The 26,003-nt window shown below is 39.1% G+C and overlaps 1 protein-coding gene across 1 annotated transcript; it reads right to left on the bottom strand.

Moving 5' to 3' along the window:
• Positions 1 to 939: 939 nt before the first annotated feature.
• On the bottom strand, positions 940 to 25,212 carry LOC106552491 (zinc metalloproteinase-disintegrin-like atragin). The gene is made up of 17 exons (XM_087703614.1): positions 25,070 to 25,212; positions 24,217 to 24,323; positions 23,411 to 23,487; positions 21,890 to 21,968; positions 19,784 to 19,860; positions 18,388 to 18,583; positions 15,603 to 15,665; positions 14,871 to 14,942; positions 13,450 to 13,619; positions 12,891 to 12,975; positions 11,538 to 11,668; positions 10,577 to 10,754; positions 9,489 to 9,578; positions 8,255 to 8,456; positions 4,256 to 4,361; positions 2,315 to 2,438; positions 940 to 1,394 (listed from the first exon to the last, which is right to left on the bottom strand). The coding sequence occupies exons 1-17, from the start codon at positions 25,119 to 25,121 to the stop codon at positions 1,350 to 1,352; spliced, it is 1,854 nt and encodes a 617-aa protein (XP_087559740.1). The 5' UTR covers positions 25,122 to 25,212; the 3' UTR covers positions 940 to 1,349.
• Positions 25,213 to 26,003: the final 791 nt, after the last annotated feature.

The raw sequence follows: 26,003 nt of genomic DNA, 5'->3' as shown, positions 1-26,003 counted from the left end.
TATAGACAGAAAGCTCAAGATACTTATCCAACTTGCAAAAGACCACTTGGTAAATCAATAGTTGTAGCAGAATCTAAATCCAGATTGATTCCTTTATGTGCTTCTTCTTCAACATTAGTATAGTCACAGATAAATTCCTGTGCTGAAATGCAGTGAAGAAATGATTTCCAGAAGGGATGGGGTAAATTTCAGAGGATTAAGAGGCAATTCTGCCTGGATATCATGTGTGAGAGAAAGAGGGTGAAGACAGCTCCCCCCACTCTTGATTGTTCACAGATTATTGTAGATTGTTGAGATATGTAGATAAAACATACCTGAGTATGCTTTCACAACCCACAAAGTAATGGCAGAAGATTGTTACACTTATGGGAATTAATCCTCTGACAGAACTATTGAAAATTGGGGAAGATTTGCTGCTAGAGATGAGGTAACTACTTTAGGTGGCAGGCTTTGAATGCAGTTTGAAATTATATTTACTTAGCTAAAATGAATAATGTGACATTACATTTTTTAAAAAAAATCTTTAAGGCTTTGCTTTCCTGAAAATATTATTGCCACAGCAATGGACTATTATAAAAAATGAACTTTACTTATTGATTGGTTTTGGTGCCAGATTATCGAGGATTTTGTACTGGACTTGAGAATTATAAGTTCACTTACAGTGACAATTCACCCTACGGTATAAAAGTGAAACATTTTCAAGGAAAAAATAAGGAAGTCCAGTTGCCTTTTGAAAAGCACACATGTTGCAATATGGGAAAGATTTATATTTAGAGGTTCTTTCTGAGCTAGATTGAGACAGGTGACTGTGAATAAGCTAAATCGAACTTCTTTAATACCAGTAGATATTTCACCTAGAAGGTTTAATTCATGATTGCATGCAAGTTCTTGATACAGTTTACATCATCAAACCAGATTTGAAAGATGAGCCTTTACAAATGCAGAATGAGAATAGTTTATTGATGAAAGAGGCTACAACTGGGAAAGCCAGCAAAAAATTTTGGGAGAGGAAGCATTGTCTTTCAATACACCAGCTCAAAAGCAGAACATGTTACATTGAATATGCATTGCAATTGGCAAGTGGTAAAATGGCCATTTTTTTTCTTGACAGCAAATAAGCCTGTGATGTTGTATGTGACCATGGAGCTTTGTGGCAGGGAAAAGGTTTGATTATAGCAAAAGATAATCAGGTTAAATATGGAGAAGAAATATTGCAAATTTTAGATGCCATCTGGAAGCTAAGAATGATTTACTAGTAGGATAAAGACGGGTGTGTCTCTTTGGACTTGAAGGAAGCCTTCTGGAAGGAAGATTTCCAAAATCAAATTATAGGGAATCCAGTGGTTGAATCAGTAGGCTGTCTTCACATCAACACAATACCCGTTGCTGCAGACCTGAAAGTCAAAGTAACAGATTACCAATAGAGCAGGGATCTCAAACTCAGGGTTGTGTTTGACCTTGGGGGGGGGGGGATAGGCATGGCCAGGGTGGGTGTGGCCAGCTTAATATCACTTGTGTCAGGTTTTCCTGTGGTAGCTTGAGCGCTCTGCCAGAGAAAACAGGTTGCCAAGCTCCATTTTCTGCTGCAACAGCCACCTGCAATCATTTGCCAGCAGAAATGGAGTTCGGACCTCCATTTTCACTGTCAGAGGCACCGTGGGCAAGTCCTTCACTGTTTCCAGGGTGGCCCTGTGGACCAGATCTAAGCAACATGTGAGCCGGATCCAGCCCCTGGGCCCTGAATTTGACACCCCTGCAATAGAGTAAGACAGCATTTTCCTCACAACTAAACTCTGTCGTTCCTTAACACTAACCCAAATTTCTTTCAGGTTCTACATTGTATAAAAAGACAGGGTGAAGTGATTTCTGATCCTTTCCCATAAGCTTCAGGATTTCTTCAGGACTTCTAAGTGGCTTCACTGAACTGTAGACCTTTGGGTCACAACCAGCTCTGTCCTGATTTTCTCCTTTCTCTCTTCCACCTTCCCTAGTATGGAGATACCTACAATTGAAGAGAAATGACTGTCTCTGTCCAGAAAATGCTTGCCAGGGAGAAGCACAAGGCTATGAGAAGGCCAGGCACTTTGTTCTTAGAAGAAAGAAATAGCCCTGGACATTCACCTCATTTGTTGTGGCTGCTGTTTGAAGGAAAAACAAAATAATAAGAAAAACAAAATAATGCTAGAGGGATATTTTTTCTTCTGTGTACATTCACTGTAGTTTGAAAAACCTAAACCAGCTTTCAGCAGGATCTATTTGTAGTCATCAACCCTTGGAATCCGTGCACATAGATTAGAGGTAATCTTTTACTAACCCTTCCATCTCCACATTTTGTTCCAGGTGTAACCAATCCATCATCTTCTGTTTCTGGAAAATATTTCATTTGGCATTCCCATTCATTTCCACCTCTGCAGAATAACCTGCCACACTTTACATCCCTGAAAAGGAAACAGTGAATTCATTCTAATTAAAAAGAATGGTGTAATGAGAGGATGTTCATTTGCTAATGTCTTCAGTGACTTACAATATAATAAGAAGTTAGAAATTGCTAAAAACAATTATAATTAGAATAAAAGCTAAAAACCAAGATGATGGGCAGCCTGGGGGTGGGAATTGCCTCTTCCTGGTTAGCCATCCCCAACATAGCAGGCCCATGTTGAGGACGCAGGCCAAGGGGCAGAACCAGGTTCATAGGTTCCAGGAGGCCAGAATTCTGGGGGCAGATCTCACTTCTGATAAGAAAATATTGCCATGCAGAGAAGGCTTTTCTCCTGCACCTGGAGAGCCAAAAGTCTTTGGCTGACAGAATCTGAAGCAGGCCCTTTCCACCAAAGGACTGGGGCAGGTCAATCCCAACAAGGAAAGGCAATTCCACCAATATCTTGGACCTATTTCATAAAGGGCTTTAAAAGTAATGACCAACTGCTTGAATTGGGCCCAGAAGCAAACTGGCAATCTATGCAACTTGTGTAACAATGTGGTCACACGTGCCTTGTTCCAAGGGTGTCCGCCACTGTTAGCATCATTGTCTTCTGTACCAGTTGTAGCTTCTAAATGCTCTTCGAGGGTAGCCCTATGCAGAAGTCCAGCTGGGACCAGAGCATGAGTGACTGTGCTAAGAATCTTGATCTTGGCTTAACCTTTACATTCTTTTGTTTAATTAGAAATGGAGAACCAGAAGTTTGCTCAGATTCAATGGGAACTAGTAGCCCCCGACACATAAGTGAAATATCTCACAAGGTGTTTTGAGATCACAGTTCCTGTATTTCCAACCAGCTCACTGTGATTTCCCTGTTTTTAAGGATGAAGATGGTTGACTCAGGATTATCCACCTGGAAAACCCTTAAAGCAGATTTAGGAGACTTTAGAGATTTTCCAGATTTCTAACTTAAAAGTCTCATAATCTCTGATCAGTTGATGACAGGGGATGTTGGGAGTTGAAATCTAAAGATTGACACTACAGTATGTAAGAGCCAAAAGAAGAATCTCGATTTATACAAGTGACTAAAAGATAATGTGGCTTATTGTTTAGTTTGGCTTCAACATGTGGTACAAATTTGGCCATTGTGATTTCTAAATCATGATTTATGGCTAAATGCAATTTATAAACACATCAACCAGGGTTTGCTCAGTATATGCAGGGTAAACAGCTGGGTGATGTCAGCCCAAAGAGAAAAACTGATTATAGCATAGTTCTTGACTTATGACCACAAATGTGTGAAGAATTTCGATTTCTGAAAAAGGCTGTTGGTAAGTGAGCTGCACCCAATTTTATAATCTTTTTGCTATGGTTTTTAAGTGAATCACTATAATTGGAAAATAAATCACATTGTTGTTAAGGAAATCTGATACCTCCATTGTTACACTAAACTTTATTGGAAGCTGGCTGGAAGGTCTCAAAGAATGAACATGTGATCTTGGGACACTGCACCAAGCCAAGCACCCATATTTTGGTCACATGACTATAGGAATGCTGCAACAGCTCTAAGTGAAAAGGCAAGTTCTAAGTCACTTCTTGGAAGTCATTAAATAAATGGTTGTAAGTCAAGAACTATCTGTCACTTCTGACACAATGTTTTAAAAGGTAGTTTCCCAAGATGGAAAACAAAGGAAAATTAGCCATTCAGAAATTGATTCACATTTCTACTGTTTTAGCCAGATGACAGAATCATATTCCCACAGATGTGGACCCTAAAATATTTCTTATTATCCTTATATAATATGATCATAGAAGGAAATAATTTAGATTGCTTACTGTGGTCCACATGGAATCTTTACACCGTTTTCCCTTCTGCAGTAGCCAAAATCATTCCCTCCTCGGTTGAATTTATCATAACATCCATCTCGAGCCACGTCTGCATCTTCAAGAGGGAGTGAGAAACCAAGATAGATACATGAATGTATAACATGCCAGCCGGATAAAGAATAACTTAAGAGATTCCAGAGTATTAAAGAAACTATAGTTAAAATTTATTTATTTGTAAGCTACTATTTTGTAACCCATTATTTATTTAATCCTCATTATGCCTGAATCATTCTCTATCTGATACAGTGATACACTAAACTTCCTTATTGAAGCCACTTTTATGCCTCTTGCAGAAGATCATGCAGAAAATCAATGGCTGGAGGGGAATCTGAATGCAGTTTCATTCCTCTGTGTGCTCATTCTCATTTTCCAACTTTAACACGGTTATAGAAATATCCCTGTGCTGGAATGTAGTGAGGAGAGGGATCCTGGGTGGGAGATGGTGCACTCCAGATGAGTAAGAGGCAATTCACACACCACAGATATTACATGTGAGAGAACAAGGGTGAGACAGATGCTCTCTAATAGTTTACTGAGTGTATTGTATGAAGACAGTAGAGTCCTTAGTCCAGCAAGATTTTGTTTACAGGAATGAAAGAAGAAAGAACTCAGCATGGAAGAATCATCATGTGTTATTCTTGATTTGAGACCTGGGTATAAGCCTTTTTGAATATAGCTGGACTACTTGCAAAAGATGGAGGTATTATCGTTCTTTGAAATGTTAAATCATGTTATGCTATTTAACTGACCAAAATAAAGATTTGTTTGTTTGAACTGAGATTTCCATTTTCAAAGCAATGGAAATAATCCAGCAAGTGTCCATTTATTGCTTAAATCACATCCTCCATAAATCCAATGGATCGATTGATTATGCAAGTGGAACAATGTTCTAATTTGCAATTCGGATTCCCAGTCACCATCACATGTCATCTGACCCTTCATAAACAATGTAGACAAGGGGATTAAAGGGAACATATCAAATTTACAGACAACAATAAGCTGACAGGAATGGCCATCACTCCAGAACATAGGCTTAAGATCCAGAAGGATCTCGAGATCCTATCTAACAAAATAAATTTAATGGTGAAAAAAGTTTTTAAAAGTTCTATATTTAGGCAAGAACAACCAAATCACAGGTACAGAATAGGTGATATCTGGCTCAATACTATAACTATAAGAGGGATCTTGCAGCCCTAGTGGACAATCACTTAAATATGCACCAGCAGTTGTGTTGCAACTGCCAAAAATCCAACACAGTCCTAGGCTACATTAACAGAGGGATAAAATCAAGATTATGAGAAGTGTTAGTACCACTTTATAATGCTTTGCCAACACCACATTTGAAATATTACATCTAGTTTTGTTCATCACAATATAGAACAGATGTTGAGATTCTAGAAAGAATACAAAGAAAGGGAACAAATATGATTATGGAATTGAAGGCTAATGAAGAACTTTTATGACAGAAAAATTAATCAGTGGAATGGCTTGCCTTCAGAGGTTGTTGGTGCTCTAGCATTAGATGTTTTAAAATAAGGGAATGGAAAAGGTATACGGTTTCCTGCTTGATCAGGGGGTTGGACTAGAAGACCTCCAAGGCTCCTTCCAATTCAGTTATTCTGTTAATTCTGACTATATTAATGCAAAGCCTCACTTCACTACTGATCCATGGCCAAGATAAATCTCCATGCTTACTGAAAACTATCTACCTTATATGAAAAAAGGAACTTATTTTCAGTTTCCTTTTCAACATAAAACCATGCTGAAAATTTTGTGAATAGTCTGAAAGTCAGGAGTAATCAGTGACAAGAATCAAATTTCCCAAGATCTGTTGCTTCAATTATTGTGCCAAATGTAAAGAAAATTTTAATCCTGGGGTTTGAATATTCTTAGCACACAGCCCCATAATCAATTTATATTATGTCTCATTGAGATTGGCTCAGATCTTTGTCCAATTTGAGAATGTATCCATAACCCACAAAAGATTCTTTCCCCAAAATCAGTATTTCCAGATTTCTTGACTACAACTGCCACAGTGATGTCCAGTGAGGTTTATGGTTGGTGAGGCAAGCAGGCAAAAGCCACCCTATATCGGACACAGCTGCAGGGCGTTCAGATGCCCTGGTGCTGTGTCAGCCATAGACGTGAGATGCGGGGAGTAGGTTGGGCAGGGGGTGGGTGAGCTGGCTGGCTGGGGAGGGGGGATCATGGCCGCTCAGGTGGCCTCCGCTGCCACTGCCAGCAGCTTAGGTGTCCTGGCTCCGTCTGAGCTGAAGAAAGTGGAGGATTGTTCGTCGGAAGAGGCCGGGTGCGATGCGGTGGAGTGTGGCGGTGAAAATCAGCATCCCCTCTGAGACGCCTCTGTCGGACACAGCGGCAGGGACGCTGCTTCTCACCACCTCCATGCTCTGCAACCTCACCCCCCACCTCCTCCGCTGAACATTCCTCCGCTTTCTTCAGCTCGGACGGAGCCAGGACACCCAAGCTGCTGGCGGTGGCGGCGGAGGCCACCTGAGTGGCCATGATCCCCCCTCCCCAGCCAGCCAGCCAGCCCACCCACCCCCCGCCCAACTTAGTCCCCGCTTGGCCAGCTGGCACAAGGCCTCACCACTCTTTTCATCCTCTTCCTCCTTCTTGTACCCCCCGCTCAAGCAGCAGCGCTCTCTGCAGGACAATGGGATCTCATTGATCCCCCAGCGCAGCAAGCTCCAGCGGGCTGGATGCGGGTGCAATGGGCCTGGCTCCGCGGTGCCTCCTCACTCAGTTGCAGCCAGTGAAGAAAGGGGGAAGGAGGAGGAGGAGGAGGAAAGGAGGAGGGGAGAAGGATAGGGCTCCCGGTGGGGAGAGAGGAGAAAGGGAAGGAGGGCACAGTGGGCAAAAGAATGAAAGCACCAGCCCACCAGCAGAGGCGGGTAAAAGACCCGCCTCTGCTGGCGGGCTGCCCCTCTCTTCTCAAACAAGGCTGCCCCTCTCTTTTCAAGCAAGGCTGCCCCTCTCTTCTCAAACAAACTCTCTCTCTCTATCACACACACACACACACACAAATTACTTACAATAAAAATTACTTACAAATTACATTAATTTTGAACTCCTCCCCCACCCTGCAACCCACATACCTTTTTCAGCTGTTTCACAATCACAGAGGATTTCAACTCTGCTCTTATCTGCCATCATGAAAATGTAAAAAATGTAAAAAGAAAAAGGCAAGAGCTGCTGAGGCCAGGCTAGGTTAGCTGCTGCCAGAGCCTCCAATGGATGACTCTGCTTAACTGTTTAAAAAAAAAAAGCCTCTAAAAAAACGCTCTCTACAGGAGGAGGTGAGAGAACCATGTGCCTCATCTACATAAGGAATTTTTTGGCTTTTAACCATTGCTTAACTCTGCTCAATTGATCATAAATATAGACTAAATGAGGCACGTGGTTCTCTTGCCTCCTCCTGCAGAGGGCACTTTTTTAGAGGCTTTTTTAAACAGTTAAGCACTAAGCAGAATCATCCACTGTGACTCTGGCAGCAACTACCTCACTCTTTTTCCATTTATTATCTTTTTCTTTTTCATGATAACAGTAGTGAGGCCCTGCCTTCCCTGCCATTATCTTGGACCATTGAGCATGTTCTCTAAGGATGACTGGAGTTTTAAAGGATTTGTAGAGCTGGGCTCTAAAGCCTCGAAAGAAAGAACTTCATCTTGAAAAATTGTTCCATCTGTACAAAACCCTCAGAAATTGTAGGTGCTCCAAGACTGGAGATTTTTAGAGAAGAGATGGGAAATGGTATAAGGTTTCCTACTTGAGCAGGGAGTTGGACTAGAAGACCCCCAAGGCTCCTTCTTACTTTGTTATATGTAATCATGATTTACTATGGATACAAATGAGAAAATCTTTGATTTATGCAATTACTGTGTTAGTCTTTTTCAATAAAACTACTTTTAAAATCTCAAGTTGACTTACCTGGTGCATTATTTAATAAATCAAGACATTGTTTATGCAAGGTGGGGCAATTTCCATTGTAGCAGTAACCTTGGTTGTTTTGGCATGGTTCTCCATTCTTCTTGAAGCTGTCTGTGGGACACTCAGCCGATTGGCCGGTGCAGAGATCAGCCTCGTCACAGTCATCCTTTGCTGGCCGGCACACTGTTCTTGCTCTCTTAAACTGTGGGTGAGAATGGAAAATACTCCCACCTATAATTCTTTAGCAGCAGAGATCAGAGTCAAACTATGATTCATGACACATTTCAAAATTTCCTCTTCATCTTCTTGAGGATTACTAAGCAAGGCATCCCTTGCAAAAAATTGCCATTTTGCAATTGTGCATTGTGCCTAGAAGACATTTGCAGCCTGTCTTCTTTGCTATGGGAAAATGATTGCAATGAAAAGCCCGAGACTTACATATTGTCTGGCCATGAAGTGAAAATCAATTGGGCTGCCATGAAAAAGCAGCCAAAGTTTAATTGATGAACTTCTCATGATATATTTTTATTTCCTTATATGGGAAGAAGCATTCACAGAATTTTCTGTGGTGCTGAAAAATTTCTTCTCTTCCTATGAATCTGGGTTTGTGATGAAAAAATGATTTTGGCCCCTCTGCCCAAAAAGTTCATTGCAGAGTCAACTGGGATCCCATATGGAAGGAATGAGGAAATTACACCTCTCTCTTCATGAACCTGCAGCACCTCCAGAATGTGCCACTAAAATAACTGAATTTAGAGCTTTAGAAATCAGGTAGAGAATTTAAGGAGGGGGTGGAGAGAAGCAATTTTATTTCCAGAAATCTCTTAAACCTATTTCCATCCTAAAAATCTCAGTGAAAAAAATGTCACAGCATTACCAGAGACCTCCCAGAACCTTCCCAAAGGTCAAAGAGCTAAGTTAGGGCATCAATCTCAAACATTGGACACCCTTATTTAAATTGGACATCCATGCAAAGTCAGTCAAAGAACAAATTTATTATTTTCAGAGATTTAATGTACAGAAAGAGTGTATTTTCAATTAAGACAAGGCTGAAATTTTGTTACATTATCCTTCCTATGGATATGTTCATAAGGGTCAAATAAGCTGGAAGAGGGGATAGGAATAGGTTAAAATGTTTTGATCATAGTAAGCAGCCAAGAAATATTACATTTTTATATGGCTAGTATGGAGCAAGGTAAACTCTCTCTTGGTGTTAAAAATAAATAAGTCTTACTGTGCATTGCTCACAACACTCTTCAGCATCACACTGTGCCCCAGGTTTCAGCTTACAAGTTGCAGCATCGCAGCAGGTACTGTTACAATCCTGAGAAGCAAAACATATCAAATGATGTCATAGACTTCTCAGCCTGGTCTTTTTAAATTGGTCTATTTTGAAGAGGGAAACTGTGAAGGAAAAAGATATGTCTGTGATGGGTTCCCTCTTATGGGTTCAAGCTTGCAAACGGTTTGTTATTGTAAACGGTTGATGGCATATCTATGTGAAACAGACTTATCTGATAGTTCCTATGTGAAAGGAATAAAACAAATAAAAATATCCTCATCTCCCAATTGAGCCCCCATTCCTTTCTTATTCATGAGGGATTTTGTAATCTTCATGCCAGCCTTGGAGGGAGTCTAGAGAAGAAGCACCAACCATGAATATGAACACTACCTTTATTGTAAGTTTACAGTAGCAGAATCTTTAAATACTGAATGAACATTTCCATCCTCTCATTTTTATGGACCAAAAGAATGGGTGGGAGGTGTTCCTCTTCAGATGTTTGCCTCGTCCCCTTGCTTCAGCAGGCTAATATGTTACACTTATATGACCATTGAGTAGATTTTTCCTCCTTCTTTTGTCTCTCAAGGACATTCTTACAAACCATTATATGTGTATTTAACAATATAAAGAGATCACTTCAGTAAATCACAGTTCTTATAAAAATATTATTAGGGATCAGAGCATAGATTAAAGATCATAAGTTCTGGGAGGAAGCAGCTCAGGAAAATAGTGGACAGATAATGTGTCCATGTCAACAAAATAGGGTTTTCAGTAGGGAAGAATTTTGTTGGAGAGGTAAATCACCTATGTTTAAAAATATGCTGTCTTCCCCAATTGTTAGTGAGATACCAGTTATTTATTCCTCCATGACTGGTTCCTTAAATCTGAGAAGCCACAGCATTCATGTATGTACATAAAGCACATAAACCTATGCCATTCAGAAACCAACCTATTGCATGGCTCAAACCACTTATATAGCCAGATGATTTTTCAAGGAGAAAATTTTTGAAAACACTCTTGTTGATTTAAAAAAAAATTACCTCAGGAGAGCCACAGTCACATTCTTCTCCCACCTCCACAAAGTAATTTCCACAAACTGCAGGTGCATCAACATCTGTTTTGGAGGGTTTGTTGAGAATGCATTCTGGGAGTTTTGAAGTTAGAAAATTCTTGCATTGCTCAACACTACAAGAGCTGAAGTCATAGAGAGGGACACCACTGCAGCGATGAAACAAAATAAGATTAGCACATCATCCATATCTGAAGTAGGAACAGAATTCATTGCAAGAACATATAAGATGGAAAAGGGATGGCTAATGTCAGACAGATGGGAAAATCACAAATGACGGTTACATGAACGCAGGATGGTACAACCACGGTAAATACATACTGGTGTCATCAACTGCCCAAATTTTGATTCTGTGACTGAAGGGAAGCTGTGAAGGCTGTAACTGGGAGGTCCAGTCCTAAACCACTGTTTTCAGTGTCATTGTTACTTCGAATGGTTGCTAAACAAATGGTTATAAGTCAATCACTCCCTGTATGTTGTTCCCTGTTAGTTTCAGAAGAATGCAATATATGGCAGAGATGTAACATACCTTTTATGTTACAAGGGGCAAGGGAAAACAATAATCCTCCCCCCCCATTCTGCTTCCTATTGTGGAAAGTCTTTAATGTCTAACCTGCTTTCCTCTGTTATCCATCACAGATATTTTGTTTCTTGGGCTACGCTTCCTATTCTGTTTCTTTAAACTCTTGTGTTTTGGAGGAAGCTGCTGAATGATTGCTATTCAATTGTTGAGAGCAATTCCACCTTTTTAAATATGACACATTTTAACTACACATAGTAAAGTGACATACAAATGACCCAAACTCTCTTTTTTATAACTCCCTGACTATTTCATTTTTCTAAGTTCTCACTATATTTAATTTCACAGTTAATTGCAAGTATTTAAAAATAACTTAATTTGGAAAGGCATAAAAGTGTTCCTCAATCCTTACTTTAGTTCGGGAGTCATAATGCATTTGTTAGCAGGGCAATTACAGCCATTTGTGTCATGATCAATGCCCAGATTATGACCCAACTCATGGGCCATTGTAGTTGCCATCAAATGTGTTTCTTTGGAATGATCCTAAAGAAAAGAGAATACTTTGTTTATTGTTAATCTGCCAAGAAACTGAAAGTGAATCCAATTATCATTAACACTAATTGTCTAAAAATGGTGACTAAGTGAAAAATTTTGAGATGAGGATACCATCTCAGAATTCATCTAGCTAGGTCTTCTGAATGCATGTATGCTCACCAAGACTCCAGAACATACACAAATACATCCAGAAGAAATTTTTAAAGCTGGGAAGCTACAGCACAGGAGAAGATCAAAACCTATCCATCCATTTGCTCTCTGCATTTATTTATTTATTTAAATAATTTTTATTGTATGTTTTCATCTTTAAAAACAGAAAGAAAAACACCACAAAGACAAACAAAACACAAAACATACATAACAATATAAAGTAATTATACAGCTCTCTTCATTTATTTAGTAATTAAAACTCAACAGGCAACTTCCATCCAAAAATATTCAGCAATTTTTGTGCGAGTTAGTATTTTCACAATATTGAAGGCTGAAGCCCTAAACAGGCTTAAGAATCAGTTGTTCTTTCTGAATAAAAATGACCTTCTTGAGCAAACAAGTTTAGGATTACCTCATACTACTTGAATCCTAACTGTGCTTCTTAAGAAACAAAACTTTATGAGTTTTTTTTATTGCCATGTCTCTCCATTCTTTCTATGTGAACAAAAACTAAGTTTTTTGTTTCTCAATAAATGCATAGTATCACCTTAACTAATATAGTTTTCTTGTAGAGTCTTAAAATACTAGAGGTTTTTTTTTAAGTAGATTTAGTATCCCCTCATTTTCTCAATGCACATTAATTCAATCATATGCAATCTTGATCCTAAATTTCTTGTAAGTAAATAAGAGTGATTCATGTTTGTCATTAGGATTGCTAAGAATATTGTTCAGAAGCATTATTTGGGAGTGTTGTAATCTGTTGTAACCTGCTTATTTGCCAGTCAGAGCACTGTTAGACTCTTACAGAAACATTATAATATATTGTCACCTTCTGATATATAGCTCATGGCATACAAAAAGCTCAATCTACATGTCTAGAATGCATTGTGCCAAAATGCCATCAATTGAGGCAGGATCTGGAAATGTCAAGTCTTCAAATAAAGATGGATGAAAATGACTTGGATCAAAAAGAAGAAGATGCTTTATTTGTTAATACGTTATGCCTATATATAAGTTTTAATTTGAGTACAAATAGGTAACAGGTATCATTTCTACTAACCTGAATAATTGCTACAGATTCCTTTGACCTGCAGAGGCTGCCTATGGGAGCATATCCTACAGTAGTTCCTTCGAAGTCAATGTTCCTATGAGAAACAAGGTGAGATCAATGAGAAAGGGACTCTTTATTATCAGAATGAGGAGAAAAAAACCATTAAAAATAGTATTATGAGGAACTGTATGATAAGGAGAACATTCTGGAAAATAACATACAACAATATTTGGAACAATCTGAACTCCCTAAAGTACCAGACACAGTTAAAGATATGTTGAATGAATGAATAACCATGAAGGAATTGACAGAAGAATAATTAAGAGACAAAAGAATAATAAAACTCATTTGAGTTTCAATTTTAAATCCAAGTGAAATGAAATCAAGCTGAGTATCTGCTTCTCAAAACCAGCTCTCATCTTAAAAAAAGCAGTTGACTTTGAGCCAGAGATAGTTCACATATGGTTTAAAGTACACAGCATAGAGTGGAAAAGCTGTACAAGCACTAATCTTCCCATAATACTCCACTCCCAGACATCCCTCTCCCTTTCCCCACAATGAGACATACGTGAGTAATTGAGCATTATCATTTCCTTTGCGTGGCAGCAAATCTGTTTCTCTCCATTGTTCAAATAACTCCAAAGTGGCATCCGTCGATTCCTGCACGTAAATCTTATCTCCGTTGGTCCAAAATTCTATGCCAACCAGTGCAAGGTGAATTCGCAAAGGTCTCAGCATCTGTCAGGTAGACATGGCAACAATCAGAAACTCAAATACAAGTAAACCTTGAGAAACTTTCAAGATTAAAAAGCAATTGATATTGGCTTCTATGGGCAGGTTAAAGGGAAAAAAGATCTAGGCATCAATAGAAGACAAATCCTTGTAGCTCAAGGTTGAATTGTGGAGTCCTTGGTGCTCCTTTCTGCTCTAACATTGTTTAGTCAGATAATGAAATGTCTGCAAGGAAACCAACAAGCTCAGACAGCACTAAGGACTCCATATATTGGGCAAATAATAACAATAACAATAATAAATGAATCAATAGTCAATGAAATTTGTGTCACATTTTTAAATGTATACTTGACTGAGTTTCATGCTTAATAAATAAAAGAAATAATAATAACAACAATAATAATAATAACAACAATAATATAAAAACAACAACAACGTGGAACAACATACAAGATACTTGGATGATAACTAGGACACTAGCAGCAACCCTTATCAGTAATCAGAGGCAGCCAATGATATTTGTGATACATTTTAAAATGTTTAGTTGATTGAGTTTCATGTGTAATGAATAAAAGTTTATAATAATGAGGATTTATTAAGCAGGAGGAATAAATCAAAGGATAAAATGAAGCAGTTGATTATTCTCTGTAATCAGGAACAGAGGAGGATGATTAAGGGATATTTGGCTCATTGATCTTTCTGCTGTCTCCCTGATTCCAACAGATCATCAACAGTGAAAATGTAAAGAAGGCTAATAGAACATTACAATATGAGTGTATCTCCTCCTAGGTACCAAAATCCAACTCAAATTAAGTTCCTCTCTCCAGGTTTCTTCTTAGGGATCAGTTTCACAATCAATTGGCTGACTCTATCCATCTCTTTCTAATGTCCAAGTTCAGAACCATTAACCGCAGCCTTCAAAGAATCCAGCTACAGGTGCTGTTCTGACTGTATTCTTGTAACACTTTTGGATTTGCAACCTCTCAACACAGTGGCTGTATTCACATAAGAGGCCTATTAACCTAGTTACTCAATTAACCCATTTCCTGGGATGGCCTTACATGCTGGATCACCAGCTGGCCTAATGACCTTATTTTGCCTCACTCAAAGCCACAAAAGTTAGCGTTCTTATAGAAGTCCATCTCCTAGATCTCTTTACCTGGTTAAGTGTGTTATGTGAACACAGTGAAAAACTGGGGAGGGGCTGAGAAAAGATTAAATCCAACAAGTGAAATAATTTTTGCCATGTCCTCTTACCATATTTAAAGTGTTGATAATTTCATATATTCTTGTTCTTATAGCAGCTAAATCGCGCTCGTATTTCAGGCACTACAGAAAAGATAAAAAAGTTAAGATGAGATCATAATTATAGGAAGAAGGGAGAGAAGGAGGAAGATAAAGAACATATCAGTGAAAGGATCGTTGAATTTTTTTGATTTAGACAAAATATTACTTTTTATTCAAGCAATCCAAATAATTCTTTTCTGCTGATTTTTTAGTCTACATTTGTGCCATTAATATATCAAAATTATTAACTTTTCAGCAGCATACTTATGCTCTACTCCTGATTGGTGAAAATTTGGGTCACCCTACTGAGATTCTTTCCTAAATTGAATACCATATTTCCATGTTTAGAGAAGTGTAACATATGCGTTCTCCGCTAGACATCTTATTCTTTATGTGTTGTCAACTTGGATATAGAAATTGTGCAGGAAAGTTTCAAAGAAACCTATATAACTGTTTAACCAATGTGGGATAAAAATGAATTTAGATGGAATTCAGGAAGAATAAATGTGCAAATTAGAGTATATTTACAGAAATGTCTCCTAACTTTGTAAATATTGGTTGGGTCCAATAAGAAAAAGAAATATCAAAGTTTATGATGAAGACATGTTAAGAGAAATCCAGTTTGGATGTTTGTTAATGTCTTCAAAAATACCCACATTAAAAAAGGCAGAAATTAATGGGAATGATATCCCAGATACTTACCATTCTATAATCCACAGCTATGAAAAACTCAATATATTTTTGGGCCTGCCAGTATCTGTCTTGCTAAAATAAAATAAAAATAAACAAAAGGCTGTTTAGACATGTTGCTCCCAGCAGCGAACAAGAATTTTGGTCATCATCAGATAATCAGAAAACTGCTTGTTATACTCCCTGGTCAAAATACTTGGGCTTTTAGAAATATTGGCTCTTTGAGGAAGACATGTATAGGGAGACAGATTGTTTAAATTTTAGCCCTTAGAGTGGGTTCCCCCAACCCCTGGGCCATAGCCCACTACTTGGAAGTGTTAGGTGAGCATTGGCATGAGCATGGGCATCTCCACTTGCATCGGCAGCAAGAAAGTATGGATGGACATGCTCCATTTGCCCAAGTGTGCACCCACTGCTTGCACAAATGGAGCTGGGCGCATGCATGATCCAGCTGATCATTGGGAACAATCCCTTCTTCCTCCTGCCAGTCCGCAAAGCTGGAAAGGTTGTGGAACTCAGAGTTAGGGAACGTGGTGTTAATTTTTTAAGGAAAAAGTACATTATGCAATGGATTGTCAAGCAGAAACAAAAGTTGTCACCTTAAAAAAAAGTATTGTATTTGTATTGTATTTAGTTTATTTGTATGCCGCCCTTCTCCAGGAGGGACTCAGGGCGGCGAACAACTCAGGGGGGAAAGGGAACATAAACAACAGTACACATAATTAAAATACACGAAAATCACACAGCCATACCAGTCGAGAGGGGAGGGGAACTCATCAACCCCAGGCCTGCCGCCACAGCCAGATTTTGACGGCTTTCCGGAAGGCCTGGAGAGAGGTGAGGGTCCGGATCTCCACAGGGAGTTCATTCCAAAGGGACGGAGCTGCTACAGAGAAGGCCCTCCCCCGGGTAGTAGCCAGATGGCATTGGCTGGTGGACGGAACCCGGAGGAGGCCGACCCTGTGAGATCTGACGGGTCTTTGGGAGGTAATTGGCAGCAGGCGGTCTCTCAAGTACCCAGGTCCAATACCATGAAGGGCTTTATAAGTTACGACTAGCACTTTGAAGCGTATCCGGAGACCAATCGGTAGCCAGTGCAGCTCACGGAGATTAGGTGTAACATGGGTGTTCCGGGGTGCACCCACAATCGCTCGTGCGGCTGCATTCTGGACGAGTTGAAGTCTCCGAATACTCTTCAAAGGATGCCCCATGTAGAGCGCATTGCAGTAGTCCAGTCTTGAGGTCATGAGGGCGTGAGTGACTGTTGCGAGTGACTCCCGGTTCAGGTAGGGGTGCAACTGGTGCACCAGGTGAACCTGGGCAAATGCCCCCCTGGTCATAGCCGACAGGTGATGTTCTAAAGTCAGCTGTGGGTCCAGGCGTAAATTTTCACCCCCCAGCCTGAGTGATGGAATACTGGCCAAATTCTTGGGAGGAAAACACAACAGCCACTTGGTCTTGTCTGGATTGAGTACAAGCTTGTTAACCCCCATCCAGACCCTGACAGCCTCCAGGCATTGGCACATCATGTCAACCGCTTCACTGAGTTGGCATGGGGCGGACAGATACAGCTGAGTATCGTCCGCATATTGATGGTATTTGATCCCGTGCCGTCGAATGATCTCACCCAAGTATGTCATGACAGGAATCCCTTTCTTTGTATTTATATGGTGTGGCACTTGTTTCCAATTAATTTGTTTTTGGACTTTATAATCCAATACTTAAAGATAAATTTATACATGAATACCTAGTTCTGAACAGAATTTAATAGGAATAAAAATAAGCATGTGAAGGAATTGCTTTCTTTGACCTATTTTTCAGCCTGATGCTCCAATGACTTTCTCACTTTTCCTCCCCTTTCTCAAACAAAGGATCTCAACCAATCATATGAGAAATATGGTGATGTGGTCCTGCTATGGAAATAACAATAATACCACACTATGCATTAATGACAAGATAAGGGGAGAAAATCTGACATTCTGACCCACTGAACTCACTCTAAATGGTCAAAGATTTATATCTTTCTTTTGATGTAATTTTAAAATGATTACTTGAGTATTGTTTTCGACTTCTCAGGCACAAGCAACAAGAACAAGATGGTTAATTGCTCAGAATAGTTTCTTTATTGCTGCTCTCCTATACACAGGAATCTTGCCAGACTAAAGTACATTCTGTGTAACCATTGGATACATCCTGTGAAAGTTTTAGGGAAAGAGTCCCTTCTAAGCCTCTTTCTGCAATCCAAGGACTCATTGCTAATCTGCTGCTTATTTTCCTGGGAAACAGTCCTTCCCTCCAGCATGCTACTGTTAGAGCTCGCCACTAGAATTCCCAAATTACACAGGAAGTACACTTTTGCTAAGATCTGCATGTGTGAGGGTGTATTATTTGCTTCTTTCCCTAGGAAAAAGTATTCGTGTTTTTCAGCATACAGAACTGCAAAGCCAAATTGCCAATTCTAGAATGGACATTCTCTCCTTGCTGTCTGACAGTCACTTTCTTAACTCTGCTGCAAAAGAGCCAGTTTGACTAAAGTGACAGTGAGCAGACATTGAAACTAGAACATTCAAGATAAAGGACCAATTAAGGATCAAATAAACATAATGAATATACCATAACCCAAACTTGCTGAGGATAAAGAATTTAGAAATGGGGGCTCCTCCCTTATGAATTCTATCCAATTACCCGCCTTCCCCAAAAAAAGAATTTCTCTTTTACTTTACATTTTAGAAAAAAAGTAAATGAATCCCTGTTATCTAACCATGTTATATACATGAGATTTTAATATAAGACTTACTTCAGGAGTAAGATTTAACTGAGAGGTCATATTGATGGGCTCATCCGATTTCCAAGTAGTCTGGGTTACCCCACAGATTTTGGGGCTCTCATCCTCCTTTTCTATATTTTCAGAATTGTAGACTGCATGGGCTTCATTGTCAGAAAGCTTTAAGGGTTCAATAAAGTATGTCTTCCCTTGATGCTTGAAATGTCCTCTGTAAAACAATATATAAAAGGGTGGTCACAGATGGAAAACTAAGAGAAGAGAATATTGGGGCTAAAAGCATGACAATCTATTCTCCAAAGTCTCTGAAGGCAGAACAAGAAACAATAGATCGAAGGAGAGATTTCCTGACAGTTGAAACAATTAAACAGTGGAAAGGTTTGCCTTCAGACAATGTGGATGTTTCATCACCACTGGTTTTTAAAGAGAGATTGACAGCCATTTTTCAAGAATGATATACAATAGCTCTTGTACTTGAACAAGAGATTGAACTAGAAGACCTCTACGATCCCTTCCAATTCCATTATTCTATCATCCTGTTCTTCTTTTATTACTCTGTTGTTATTATGTTATGTTCCATCATTTCATTTATTCCTCCACTGTATGGACATAGTCTCTGTACAAAGGGGATCTTTTAGTGCCTTCCTTCAATATCAGCTGTTGGGACAACATTGAATCTGACTAATGATTTTGAATTGTGGGGTCTTTATGTGGCTAAGATATCTAGCTGGTTGGAGAAGGTGTGCAGAATGACTCAAGGAAGTGTTTCTGGGTAGAACTGAAAAGTCTGCTTGCCTCTTCATCTAGTCATTCTAGCAAGGTATGCAATCTGAAGCTTACTTATCTTCTCTACCTGTAACATTACTGCCTATATACAAAGGAGATATGGGCTTGGCAGCTCATATTTTGGCTGGCGACTCCTCAGGGGAGGGCCTTCTCTGTGGCTGCTCCGGCCCTCTGGATTGCCCCGTGGAGATCCGGACCCTTACTACCCTTCTGGCCTTCCGCAAAGTGGTTAAGACCTGGCTATTCCGGCAGGCCTGGGGCTGTTGAACTATCCAGCCCCATTCGAGGTTACGGCTGTTGCAGAATTTTAAATTGTTGTTTTTATTTTATTTTTTGTATCCCCTCCCTTTTTTATTGTGAGCCGCCCTGAGTCTCGGCATACAAACTCAATAAAACTAAAACTAAACTAAACTTTATACAAACCCAATTTAGCTCCCTTGTGTCTCTATTGGCTGGCAGCAGCACTTCTTGGTATTCAACCAAAGTCTTTCTAAATTCTGCAGAGGTCTTAGTCAAACCCAACTAATTTGCATGAATAACTGATGTCCTTCTATTTAATTATGACATCTCCAAGAGGAGCATTTTATTCTTAACAAAATAAATAAAATATAAGAGACTATCTCACTTCAAGCCATTGCATGCACTGAAGACTGCAGTTGATTCAGCTTCATTCTGGAGGTGTCCATGATAATAGCAGTGATCCTGTGTGGAGGCAAGAGGACTACATTGGTTAAAGCTTATTTGTAGTGTGATTTGATGAACAAAAGTGCGGTTCCAATGTATTTCACCGCATGAATGAAATATTAAGAAAGCAATTATTCAGAACATTTTGTTTTTAGGGGATAGAAGACCTGCTTAATATTGATTGTTCCAAAATGAAAACAGTTTAAACACAACTCTCCATAAAAACAAGTCACACGGCAGGGGGAGCCCCATTGATGGTAAAATACTAAGAACTTTTGGGCTGATAAACAACACAAAAAAAGAGAATGTGTTGTTGAAATTACAAGCCTTTTTCTCCATCAACCTTGTCTTCTTGGAGATCTATTGATGAACCAAGGATTTGCGGAACAAACTTTCAGACTTGATGATAGTCCTACATTCTGAAACCGTACCATAATGTATTAAAAATTCCACATTTACTAATGATTCCAATTAATTGTTATTCCCTTGAGCCTGCATAATGAAAGCTTTCAGAAATTTACAGACATGTAATTCCTAGCATCATCTGGAAGCAGGATCTATGTAGCATTAAAGTCAGGAGATTTCTGTTATACACTCAGTAGGAACAATTTGTATGAACTTTGAAGAGGCTAAGCCAGAAGTAGATTATTTTTGTAAAAAGATGATGCACTTTTATATCAATTTGGGAGGAAGAAGCCAAGGACTTAATGAAGCACTGATCAAAGGGGCCTAGCAGAGATTATAGTACTTGATACTTCTCAGGAAACAACAACTGAATGAAAAACTGCTGGTGACCATCTAGCGCTGCACCATAGGGAGTATTATAACTTACTACACATGTAGGAAGGATCAAAGTGATTTTTTTTTCATTTTTAGTATTACAAACAAATGATTCTGAATTTATCACAGTAATCTGCTTTAAAAATTAAAATGTATATCTTATGAACCTGATGTTCTCATAATCAATCTATTTGAGTGAACAAGCTTGCACTCAATCCCGACAAGACTGAGTGGGTATTGATGCTCCCTCCCAAGGATGGTCCAGCTATTCCATCTCTTAGTCTGGAGGGTGAAACTATACACCCCTCAGAGACGGTTCGCAACTTGGGGGTCCTCCTGGATCCGCAGCTGATGTTAGAACATCACTTGTCAGCTGTGACCAGGGGGACCTGTTCCCAGGTTCGCCTGGTGCACAAGTTGCAACCCTATCATGACCGGGAGGCCCTTCGGATGGTCACTCATGCCCTCGTCACCTCAAGACTGGGTGTACCTAGGTACATCCACGTTACACCTGTCCTCCGTGAGCTGCACTGGCTTCCTATTGGTCTCCGGACACGTTTCAAGGTGCTAGTCATTACTTTTAAAGCCCTTCATGGTTTAGGACCTGGCTACATGAGAGATCGCCTCCTGCCATTTACCTCCCAGAGACTATAAGATCGCACAGATTAGGCCTCCTCCGGATTCCATCTGCCAGCCAATGTCGGCTGGTGACGCCCCGTGGAAGGGCCTTCTCTGTTGCTGCTCTGGCCTTATGGAACGATCTCCCCATGGAGATCCGGACCCTTACTACTCTCCCAGCCTTCCGCAAAGCAATTAAGACCTGACTCTTCCAGCAGGCCTGGGGCTGTTGATTTATCTAGCCCCATTTTATCTTATGACTGTTGTGTGATTTTAATGTTTGTACTTTTTAATTTTTATATGTTCCCTTCCCTGCCTTTTCTGTAAGCAGCCCTGAGTCTTTCGAGAGTGGGCGGCATACAAGTCCTAATAAACTCAAACTCATTTGTGAAACTCACTCCCCAGAATGTTTGCTTTTAACCAGTAGGAAAGAACTATTTAATTGAATTCTTGCCCTACTAATTCAATGAATAAAACAAACTGGGTTTAACAATCCATACATCCGTATATGAATATTTAAGTATAAGAAACTTTATAGATCTACAGTCCTTGTTTGAGTAGCCTGATCTGGTACTTACATATTTGAAATATTAGTGCTCAAATATTCCTCTCAATTTATTTCCTAAAAGTAAGACACTCTGGATATTACCTCAACTGGAGGGCTTGTTGTAATTTCTCTGCCATCAGGGGAATAATGAGTCTCAGTGTAATCTTTGGAAAAAAGTCCTCTGGAAAGAATGAAAAAAGTGAATATCTATGTTAGGAATTAAGTAGGACGGAGATAATTTTATAGTAAGTCTACAACTACTGTATTTTAACCTTATATTGTTTGGTATCAAAGGAAAATAGCAGGAATTTCAATCTCAAGAGGATACCTATTTAAGAGGAGTGCTGTACAGACAAGATTTGCCTGATTAAAGAGATTTGCACCAAGGAAAATGTGCTATTCTCTTCATTAATGCTCAGATGTGGTATGATTGACCAGGAGAAAACATTTTGTATTGCCTATTCTTTTTATTCTTCTGGTCTATGCCACAATTTGATGAAACTACTTGGTCTATAACGGAGAGGCTCATAGCTCTATTAACTTAAGAGTAAAATGAAGCAACCTCAAATAAATGGATGCCTTGAAGCTTCATACAGAAGCATCTGTCTTGAAGTTTTAAACCAATATATAGAGTCACTTTCCATTCCTAGTGTCACAACTATGCCTTCTGGCATTGCCTTCTCTTTTTCCAATCTACATGTTACTTGCTAGTCTTCCACTTCTAGCCCTGCTTGGCTTCCATGCCAAAATGTGATCATTCAGATGCTGCTCTTGAAAACTGGATAGCCTTCATATTTAAACAAAACAAAAGGGGGCACTAGAATTTCTAAAGCACACGTTAGAATTTAATATGAAATCTCTCCAGTGCTACAAGATAAAGTGACACAGGAATGCCCATATATAGGGGGATTTCTTTATAGCCTGTACCTAACAATAAAGGCAATATACATTTAGAGGCACATATAGCATGGTCTATGTAGATTCTCAGTCATCCAGAGGCAAAATAAAATCTTTTGGATACAGCATGCTCAAAAGTAAAATGCATTGTAAAATCAAAACCAGGCAGTCACTCTCAATGCACCAGCTATGTATCTCGGACTTAATACTAATATTAAATTGCACTAGGACTTCAGAGACTTCCAATGTTTACAGTACAGTGACAGCCATACTATTTTCAATGGTGATGTTTCGGGGTAATGAAAATGATACACTTTCTTTTAGCAATGTTAGTAGTTTATTTACATATGAGAAATCCAAACTAGAATTAAGAGAAATTTCGTGACAATGAGAACAATTAATTGGTGGAATGGCTTGCCTTGAGAATTTGTGGGTGTTCTATCACTGGATAGAACACCAGGAATGATTCAAAAGCTATGGAATGGTATAGTCTCCTACTTAAGCAGGGGGTTGGACTAGAAGGCATTTAAGGTCCCTTTCAACCAGGGGTAGGCTGCTGGGGGTTCACAGGCACCACTGTCCTATATAAATTAAATTATAAAATTTAATTGAGTTTTAATTTCCCAAACAAAGCAATACAGTTATTATTTCTCTTGGATTATGTTTGAAAATATACATTTTCCACATAGTTCTAGTAAAGTTAAGAGAACTTCTGAGTTAACATACTTATTTCTTTCTAGGTGAAGGACCACTGGCTCTCCATTCACTTTAAATTCATATTGCATTGTATCTTCATACTTGGTCTAAAATGCAAAGAGTTCGGAGTTTATTTTTAAAAATAGGCAAATAAAATGTGTACCTTCTTAACAATTCCACGCCTGTGTCAAATGGAGATCTGGGGCCAAATTATTTATTAGATCTAGAGTATTTAATCTAGTGATTGAAGGGCACTATAAAATCTTAAGTTAAATTAAACGTTCCTGCATAAGTTCAAGATCTCATTCTCAAATTGAACATCTTGGTGAATGAGGGTAGGCTGGGACAGAGAGACTGGCTTGAAAGTCATCCAGTGATGGTCTTGAATCTGGTTCTTAGTATTAACCTTGAGTTATAACTACTATACCATCTTCACCTAGAAACACAACTTCCCCTTCTCTTCAGAACAGATAGATAAGATTTAATGGAGAGAGAGAAAAGAGATGAGTAAGATCTATTGCAGCTATGAAATGACTCACGGCTAATTCCCTGCTCGATCCCTCTTTCCTATAGGGTTGGGTGTTTCCCAATACTTTATTAGCTATAGTAGCCTATTAATATTAGGAAATTCTGTGCTAAGTTATCAGGAGTCTCCTCAATTTTGTATGAATTGGGCAGCCATATAAATGTGTTGAATGTTTGTATGTATGAATTAATTAATTAATCAGGCACATAGATTGTAATGCAAAAATCCAGATAATCATTACATGGCAGCAAAGAAATACCAAAAACTCTGTTGGCTGACAAGAAGTAATGTGCTGAGATCCTTTTCTTACCTCTGGCTCAGCGTTCTGAACTCCTCTTTTGGGCAATGCGGGGACTTTTTGTGGATACACTACTTCATAATCATTAACATTCCCAGATTCCAGGATTATAGAGCTTCCTTTGTAAGGGAGGGGATAGAAGAAAGGTTTGTATTACTTTTGGATGTTATTTGACTATTCTCACATTCACAACTCAGTTTGTTACTCAATTATCAGTGAAGCATGAAATCTTTTTCTATTGGAAGAAACTACACAAATCCAGGTTTTGTTTGGATATGAAATTTGCTGGATGATGTTTGACCACTGGGAGACTATCTAGAGAAATTGATTTGGGCAGGTGCAAAAGAAAGATTTTGGAGCGTGAATAAGCAGAAAAATAAATAAATAAATCTCACTGAATGTGCAAGTTTGTGCACTGAGTGATAAGCATACAAGAGAAACTATAAATTACAATTGTCTGATTCACACAATTCAGTAAACCATACTATATTATTAACATTTTGTTTCCTGAACGTTTCTTGCCACAAACTCTGTCTCTCTCTCCTCTTCAGTCTTCTAATTCTTTTACTCACATTATTGGAAAATCTTTTTTTCAAATTGAATATGATTTTCTTCTGAGGATATTAGGACTTTTCTTTCTTAGGGTCTATTATCTTGACAAAATTTAACAAATACCAAAAAACCATCGATATAACTTTACAACAAATGTGATCTTTGAGAGCAAGAACTCTTTTGCTCTGTCTGTCGAAAATGAAGTGGAGCAAATTTTGGTTAAGTATCAAAAGAAAAACCATAGAAACCTTTTGGGTGCCATAGACTTTTAGCAGTAAGAATTTGAACAAGGAAACCAAAGAAAACATCTTACCTTGATATGGAAAAACCACTAAGCATATAGTTACCAAGAGAGCTTGGATCATTTTTGAGTCTGGATGGGCTTGTGGACAGGAAATCTCCTTCTGCTTCCAAGCCAACCTGAGCTCTTCTCCTGTTGACTGTGAGAAGCATGTTCTTCAGCTTCATTCGTGCCCTTATATGCGAAAATGTTTGCTAAAGGATTTTCCCAAATTCAAACTTGTAACAATATTACTGGAGGGCAGTTTTCCAACTGGCTTAGTGCTTGTCACTCCAACAATGACATCTAGAAAGCTCCTTTGACAGCATCCTTCAAAGCAAAAGCCAAAAGGAGAGGATTAAATGCTCATATCAATGGTGTCCGTGGCTCATATGTTAATACAACAAAAGTTGGGGCCTCTTGAGCATGGGGTCTTAAATTTATGAGGTGGTGCAGTGGTTAAATTCAGCACTGCAGGCTACTTCAGCTGCCTGCTGTTCAGCAGCTTGGCTGTTCAAATCTCACCGGTTCAGGGTTGACTCAGCCTTCCATCCTTCCAAGGGGGGTAAAATGAGGACCCAGATTGTTGGGGGCAATATGCTGACTCTGTCAACCGCTTAGAGAGGGCTGAAAGCCCTATTAAGCGGTATATAAGTCTAACTGCTATTGCTATTAAATGCCAAGAGTTGGTTTTCATAGTATTCAGTGAGTAAGATGCACTTTTTCAGCAATCTTGCATCCTTTCAATATTGGTAGCATTGCATTTAGTGCTGGTTGCCAGTCAATGATCTCAATGATCTGACTAGTAGAGTCTGAAAAATGATGTTATTTTGGGATAGACTGAAACCACGTCAATGCATTGGCCTAAGGAACCCCTGACTTCACTACAGGGGGAAAAACCCTCTATGCCATAATAGATTTCTCCCTTTGTAGAGAACTCAAAAACATTTGTTTTCCCTCAGGGAAC

The sequence above is a fragment of the Thamnophis sirtalis genome, unplaced genomic scaffold (assembly GCF_051295495.1).
Source record: "Thamnophis sirtalis isolate CommonGarterSnake01/CBP01778 unplaced genomic scaffold, rThaSir2_p1.2 scaffold_2, whole genome shotgun sequence".
In the NCBI taxonomy this organism is placed as follows: Eukaryota; Metazoa; Chordata; class Lepidosauria; order Squamata; family Natricidae; genus Thamnophis; species Thamnophis sirtalis.
The sequence above is the reverse complement of the archived record's forward strand: the minus strand, read 5'-3'. Positions and strand labels throughout refer to the sequence as shown.